An 8,243-nucleotide genomic window follows, 5' to 3' on the forward strand; every position below is an offset into this window, starting at 1 on the left:
GTAGTAGCAAATTATAATTCGAAAGCCAATAAAAAAAAAGAAAAACAAAATCACTATTATTCGTTAACTTAATTTAATGCTAAATAAACATACATATGTTAATCTCGCATAATTTTAATTGAATTAATAAATGCATCATAATTTCTAACACTTGCTGAATCTTACTTTTCATAGCGCGATGTTTACATTTAGATATGGACCGTTTTAATTCTTAAATATTATTTCTCAATTTTTTATTCTTCTCTTTTCTTCCAAACAATCGTGATGGAAATGATAGGAAGCGTAATATTTGATTGATATTTATGATGTTTCGTGATTTGTTTATGAGTAGTTTATTGATCGAAGTTGAAAGTTGTGAATTTCTAGTTTTGAAATAATCTGTTCTGTTCTCAGCTAGTTTACATTATAATAATTTAATGTATTAAATGTAATTGAAATATTGTAGAGCTAAAATATTTTTAAAAGGCTTAACTAGTTGTTAAATAGTTGATGAATAGCAAATTAATATATTAAATGTAGTTGAATTATTACGAAGCTAAAATATTTGAAAGTAAAATGCGTATTGTAAAAGCTAAAGAAGCATAATTAATATAAGATGAAATCAAAACCGATGAACTTTATGCATTTCATTTTTATGCTCTATCAATTTCTATTTCAGGAAATGTCTAGCATAAATACTTTAAGGCCTATAATATGTCCATCAATTTTAAATTCCGATCTGTCTAAACTTGCGGACGAATGTCGAAGCTTATTGCAATTTGGAGCTGATTATCTTCATCTTGACGTGATGGATGGTCAATTTGTGCCCAATTTAACATTTGGACATCCAGGTAAGATTTGATTACTTAATCAGTACGTTTATTTCTTCCTCTCTTCCGAATTACCATTATTTTTTTTGGTTATTCCGGATAGTATTTATTGCTGCGTGATAGCCATTGTAGTCCATCATTCTGGATCATATGCATAATCTGTGTATTATCATACAATGATTATTACTATACGGTACCTTTTTTCATGCTACCTTCTAATTTTGTATGTGGTGATCTAGGTTAATTTGTTTTTTTATATTTTTATGATTTTTTTTTTTTCAGTCATTGATTGTTTGCGACGAAATCTAGGATCAGAACCATTTTTTGACGTTCATATGATGGTTGTTAATCCGGAGCAGTGGGTGGAACCGATGAAAAAGGTTCTTCTTTGTTTACTTTTCCAATTTTATTTATATATTTATTTGAATCATAGCTGTCATCATGGTCGCTGTAAAAGGATGATGTCGTTAGGAATAAATGCGTCATGAATTGAAAAGCATTATCGTAAATTTAGGCTGGTGCAAGCCAATTTGTGTTTCACGTGGAAGCTGTGGAGTCAAATAAAAGCTGCCAGATGCTTATTGACAGAATTAAACGTTCTGGCATGAAGGTTAGATCTTTTTTTTTTCTTGTCAAGTAATAGAGCTGTAACGGAAATACGCTACTATTTTTGATGTACAGTAGATTTTGCAGATGTATAAAGTATCATTAATAAGTGATAAACATGACTGTACTTCGTTGATAGAACAAAGTTTAGATTTTAAAATTTTGCATCGCACGAAAAGTAAAAAAAGAGTTCAATAAAGGTTACGAAAAATGTACCATTGCTAATTTCAAGATGTCATATCATTCGATGTTCAGTGATTACTGATTACTGGACTCCGTGCGACTAAACTTGAGATAGATGTTGAAACTTTTAATGAATATTTAAAGATAGATTTTAGTTATCATTAGTTCACTTTCACATTTTCTCTGTTTACAGTTGTCTATGTTATCTTTCTTTGTCATCTCTCTTGACGAAGAATGATTAAAAATGAAAAATTTCTCCATGTTCATGAGTAAAAAAAGGTATTTTCAATTGTAGTATTGTTGTATTGTACACTAAATTCTACTTTATGTATGGCTTTTTTTGGTTTGAAATGTTTGAGTTGAAAATATTGTTGTAGTCATTATTTTGTCTAATGAGTCATTTTGTTAAAATAATTGATGGTTACACACAAAGTTTACTTGTTGCATTTTTATGATTAAAATTGCAGCAATATTAAGAAAGCTTAAATGTGCCAAAATTGTTCATTTACTTTTGTTTTATAGGTTGGTGTAGCAATAAAACCAGGTACGCCAATAGAGAAGATAGAGACACTTATTGGAATGGATATGATTCTAGTAATGACCGTTGAACCTGGATTTGGAGGTTATCGATTGGCTGCATTTATTTACTTGTAAGAATGATAGCATTTCTTTTGCAAATTGCATGCAGCATGCGTTCCTTTATTTGACACACTACGTAGGGATTTTAACCCGAAAAGAAAGGTATACTCATTTTGTATAGTAAAAAAAATAAAGTCTGTAATGACAGAATATACAAAAGTTTTGTTTGTAAAAATGGCAATTTTTATGTTGTGATAATGCTAAGCAATATGATAACAAGTTTGCTAGAAGTACTTCACAATATTGTGATGGATCGCGGGCAAAATGTTGTGAATTATAAAACATAAAAGTGTACGCTTAGTCTATTTCTAATTTCATACTGACGAAGGAAGGTGCATGCAGTTTTATTAACATTAATCTATCAGTTGTTATTTACAATTAGCTAGTATTTCTAAACATATCTTAATGAATTGTCCATATGGATTTTTGTCGCTTCTTTCAGGTCAAAAGTTCATGTCAGATATGATGGAGAAAGTTCGGATTCTTCGCTCTACACATCCATTCTTAAATATTCAAGTTGATGGTGGTGTTAATTTGGATAATGTGGATATTTGCGCAAAAGCTGGTGCTAATGTAATCGTGTCAGGAACAGGAATTCTTAAAGCTCCCAATCCAGCAACAGCAATCGCTGTCCGTTTTTTTTTTCCATAATTTTTTTAAAAGCAAAAGCAATTTACAAGCATGATAATATGTTGTTTATGAAATCAAGAAATGGTAAAAACTGAAATACTTCAGTTTATCTAGTCTCCAATGATTTCATTTCTTCGCTTTTATTTTCCAATTCACTTTTTCCTAAAATTGACTCGCTAACAGTAATCTTAAGCTCTATCCAGGAAAATTTCTACGGAAAATGCTAACAGAATCACGCAGTAGTTGCTTCTTTGATTTTATTTCTGTTTTTTCTGAGATACTTCCACTGAACTAAGACAGATATTTTCGCATTTTATACTTTTAGGAAATGCGTGAAAAGGTATCAGCAGCTTTAAAGTAAAATGGAGAAAAGGACTGGCTTGAAACGGAAAATTCCAGTCGCAATGATATTTCAAACTTTTCATAAAAATAATTTCACTTGTTAAATTTCACTCTTTTGTTAAAGAGAGTTCTTTTGTTTTTCTTAGAGATATTTTTGGAAGTATGCATAAATCTGGTATGAATTTGTGATGAAAAGTATTTGTGTTGCTCATGCTTCCTTGCTTTTTTCTTAAGTATAATTTAGGAGAAAGCATACCTTTGACACTAATAATACAAAAAAACTTTATCCCGAAACCACAATGTTCAAAATACAGCTTTTATTCATCTTCAGATTGTGGCCTTATTCATTAATTCACACAGCTATTGTTCACTTTTAGTACATATCAAATATTCTTTTTCATTTTGCTCAACTTCGATATATTGTAGAATTTTGTAGATTTTGTAATGTGATTTTTCTTTTTTTTTTCTATTTTGTTGAGCATTAGAAATGAATCATACATTGTCACATTATGTTAACAACAAAATAATTACATGTAAATATTTTAGCACATTTCATTTACATCGATACGTAACAAATTGAATTCACTTCGTGAAATTCAAAACCTATGACAATTCGTTTTATGATCATCTGATTGGAGAATTTTTTTTTGCAATTCAGCAGTTAGAACTTGCAAAATGACAGGCGTTAAAAGCATTTCAATTTTTTGATGATAACAAACTGAATGCTTAAAATCTTTCAGAAATAATATAACTGGTAAGGAATTAGTGGATAAATGATGAGTGAAGTAATTAATAGAGAGATATGAAGTAATAATTCGGTTTATTCATTATTTCAGTATATCTCTTTAAGCAACACACATAAAATAAGATAGTATATGCAATAACGTTCAAAATTTCTGAAATAACATAAAAATAATATCTAAAATTTATGAAAAAGTAAATTATTATAAGCATTTGATGTTAGCAATTCTCTGTTCTTAGTTAACTAATAACAAGTGTAATCACTAATCCTCTAACAAATTTTATGATTGTATCTCAAAGATCTAAGGTGATAACACTTCAGTATCTCAGTCTGTAATTTCTTTTCGACTAATTTGACAGATTCCGCTTGGATAATTTATTTTAATGTTAGTTACATTTAGATTTTAGAATTAAATATACGAAGAATTCATTTCTATTGACTTTTTTAAAATTAATTGCTGAATTGGATTTTTCATGTTCTAAAATTTGAATCTAATATTTCTAATAAATTTTAAAATTAACATTTACATAATCCTGTGAAGATTACATCTAGTGTAATGTCCAATATTTTCTTTCCCCTACTCTTCCTTATATATCATTGTTTCCCTCTTTCTATTTCCCTCTCCCTCTCCCTTTCCCTCTCTCTCTCTCTCTCTCTCTCGTCAAATGGACAGGGTCATCGAAACAAGTGGACCACATGCTTGGTAGTATTTGAATATTGATGAGTCGCAACGACAAAGGGTCATTATGTTAACCAATTTTTCACTGTCTTTCCTCCACTCTAAATCTCTAATTTCTTTAGTTGTTGTGAATATGTCTTTTTCTATTATATTGTTAACGTACGTGAAACATACGTGACTAACGCTTAAAATTGTTAATATATTTTTTTAATTCGTTTCTTTGCAGAGAATTACATTGTGTTCATATTATTCAATTTGACGAAGATATATTGCTGAATCATTCACTGAAAGAATTATTTATACAATTAATGATGCGACGTTCTCAAAGGTTTTTTTTTTTCAAATTTTATTAGGAAGAAAATATATTATTATACTATCAACTACTGTACTAATTGTAGAGTAATATGATAAAATTTTAAGAAATTACATTTGTCACATTTTATTATGATTTATTTTTTATTGTAAAGAGAGAAAATTTTTTTCTCTTTTCATAGTTGTAAAAATGGAAAGGTAAAGTGTTAAATTGATGAAGTTATCTTTGATAAAAGAGAAAAAAAAAAATGGGACTTTTTATAGAGTAGAAAAAAGGAAAGTAATTTCTGTATATTTTATTAGGTATCAGTGCTCAGATTTACCTGTGTTCATCCCTCCCAAATTTTCTATTTTCTTTGATCTAAATAAAATTTAATGCAGTTTAAAAATTTATCATCAATTTTTATTCAGGCATTCATGTTCCGCTTTACCACCAATGAATAATAGTAGCAACAACAGTAGCAGCAGTAGCAGTAGAGATAATACTGATAAAACAGATAGATCATTTCGAAGTTTGTTTGAATTTTATCTTTTCTAGCTACTTTTGAAATTTATATTTTTTTTTCAAGTTAGAGTTTCATTAAGATTTTTTTTTCTTGAGTGAAAACTTTTGAGGACGCCGAACTACATCATTTGGCAAATTATCACAGTTTTTGCAAACTGGCAGCATTCTTGGTGATTCAGGATCAGTTCAATCAGCATTGCTAGATTTATCCACTACAGGGTATATGCTTTGTTCCTATTGAATTAGTATTTGCAATTCTTTGCTGCAAATAAATATCAATAACAAGCATTATGCTTTTGTTTTATTTAAATATTTTTTTTGTGATTTGATTTTATTTAAGCCAAAATGAACAAATGTAGGATATGAATCGATAAAGACTGGGTGTTTTTTCATCATACAATGCTTGATTGAAAGGCAAAAAAAAGTAAAATATGGATTTGATGGAAACAATTTATGCTATTATTGAAAGCATTCAGTATTGAATGATCAAATGTTTTTGGTGTTGTTTTCATTTTAAAATAATTGCAAAACTAAGACATCGATAAAATTTATTCTAGAAAATTAATGACAAAAATTGCTGAGTCACAACGTCGTGCTGTGGAATCATTGGCTACATGGGCGCATAATGCAGGTAATGCAGCAATTGATGATGTTATGCAGCAAACTAGAGAATTATATGAAATATTCACTGATAAAGAATTGCAGTTTGCTCGCCAATATATGCATTATGTGCAGGTATATCAGTTTTTATAATTGAATTGCTTTATTTGATTTGTTCAATACTGGATAGCAAATTAAACTTACATATGATCTAGTATTTCTATATAATCATTAGAAATCCTGAGAGTATCTTGGAAGAGGAAAATGCAAGACATATCACAAAAGGTTAATTCAAATAGTTTATGTGAAAATTGTTTAAAAAAGTTAATTCTGGAAGAATAGTGAGACAATGTTAATGAGAGTAGAGTGTAGTGACGATAGTTATCAGCGATAATCATAAGTGAAATTCTAAAATGTTCTACGATTCACAAAAATTTATGCTTCTTTTTTGTTTTATGAATAAATCCGCACTTATGTTTTTGATAAATTCTCAGCAACTGCAAAAAATAGCGGATGCAGAGCGAGCGGTAAAAGACGCAAAAGAAAATGTGATAGATTTGGAAGAAAAAGAAAAGAAGTTAAAACGTGAAATTGGAAAAGGCGTTTCGTTCTTCAGACAACGTCGTGGTGGTGACATTTATTTGCTGAAGCAGAAACTTGAAGAGGTGATTGCTGGTTCATTTCATATTTAAACTAATGGTTTTTTTTTTTTTATCAAGAAAAATGCCATCGTTAGCAATAATATAGAAAAGTGTAAAGTATAGAAAGGTGTTTGTTTTTGTTAAAATTCTCGAAAAAAATCTGAAGATGATTCTTTCTTTTATTTTTGAGTGTCTTTTCAGGTTAAAGCTTCGAGGGAACGATCTGAGCAAATTTTATCCGATCTTCGAGCTGAAATGGAAGTTGTAAAAATGTTCAGATTTAGGAATGGTATGCAGGTTAGAGCAACTATTGTTTTTTGTTTTTGTTGAACTTTTCGAAGATTGAAAGTTAACTAGCAGGAGTACAAACTATGCAATAATGATTAAATGATATGAGACAGAAAAACTTATCAAAAATCACTCAGAATTGTGGATTTATTCCTAACAAATATAAATGAGCAATAGATTATGAAGCTAGCATATTACTTTAATTGCATATTCTGTAGCTTCCTTTTTCTCATGGATCATTTTTTGTTTTGCAGGGTATAGCGGATGCTTATCAAGATTTTGCACGGAGTTGTCAGGCTATTTTTAGTTGTCAACGTGAAATAATTGAAATGGTACCGGCAGTATCAAATCAAGATGTGCGCCATATGATTTACCGTGGATCTCCAGTAACTCGAGATCGCGTAGAGAATTTGAGAAGGTATAATCTCTATTAGTCATTTAATTTATATTAATTTCAAAATTAACAAACTTTAATTTCTAGATCTTTGGAACATGGCTTAACAGTGTCAGAAAATAATTCATGGCCTAACATCACAGTATCAGTGCCAAGACGACGTAGTGAACCGAAATTTCATGTTTATCAATCATACAACAGTTCTCCTCCACCACCATATGCTGCTGCATCTAGAAATATATCACTTCCAGAATATCAGGTATATAGTAGTAGAAAACAGTAAAGTAAAAAACAAAAAAAAAAAAAAAAGAAATATTAGTAAAAAAACAAGTTAGCTATAAATTGATCATTATTTTGCAATGTGCTTTATCAGTACGTTTTCTTTTTATATGGCATTTGTGATTAAATGATAAATGTTTAAATTTCATCAATTTCAAATTGTTTTTCATACTTAGCTTTTACAGGCATATATTTTAATTCGGAATTAATTTTTTTTTTCTTTTATTTCAGACTGAAGCTATTAATTATCAAGTAGAAAACGCTGAACTTCAAACATGCTCTCATTGTGGACAGTCTGTTCAACATTTACCGAATTCAAATCTAAAACATACTGTTGTAACTGGCAATGTTATGTGAAGTGACGCTGATACGATATAAGTAAGTATAACAAAATTAGCTTCTTTAGCTTATCTTCCTATCTGGAGTATAATGATATTTTAGTTAAATATCTGAAATGCAGTTTTTTCCATTACATTCCTTTATTATGACGTACAGCGCACGTAACATGTTATTATTTGTCCCGATTTTTTTTTTTTTTTTTCTTGTTAATCCTCTTTAGAATATAATGTTGAATTACCGTTACTTGTAAAAATC

The 8,243-nt window shown here is 29.3% G+C and overlaps 2 protein-coding genes across 2 annotated transcripts; both read left to right on the top strand.

Annotated features, from left to right (window-relative positions):
• Positions 1–634: 634 nt before the first annotated feature.
• Bm3204 (Uncharacterized protein) lies at positions 635–3,228 on the top strand (the record flags this gene model as incomplete). The annotated part of the gene is made up of 6 exons (XM_043082612.1): positions 635–830; positions 1,092–1,189; positions 1,324–1,419; positions 2,121–2,220; positions 2,680–2,867; positions 3,193–3,228. 6 exons carry the CDS (start codon positions 635–637, stop codon positions 3,226–3,228), a joined length of 714 nt encoding a protein of 237 aa, XP_042938546.1.
• Positions 3,229–4,938: 1,710 nt separating this feature from the next.
• Bm9114 (Uncharacterized protein) lies at positions 4,939–8,006 on the top strand (the record flags this gene model as incomplete). Its single annotated transcript, XM_001893623.1, has 9 exons — positions 4,939–4,958; positions 5,354–5,454; positions 5,558–5,666; positions 6,005–6,182; positions 6,542–6,712; positions 6,890–6,985; positions 7,231–7,394; positions 7,458–7,629; positions 7,881–8,006. The coding sequence occupies 9 exons, from the start codon at positions 4,939–4,941 to the stop codon at positions 8,004–8,006; spliced, it is 1,137 nt and encodes a 378-aa protein (XP_001893658.1).
• Positions 8,007–8,243: the final 237 nt, after the last annotated feature.

Source organism: Brugia malayi (genome assembly GCF_000002995.4).
Source record: "Brugia malayi strain FR3 genome assembly, contig: Bm_v4_Chr4_scaffold_001, whole genome shotgun sequence".
Lineage (NCBI taxonomy): Eukaryota > Metazoa > Nematoda > Chromadorea > Rhabditida > Onchocercidae > Brugia > Brugia malayi.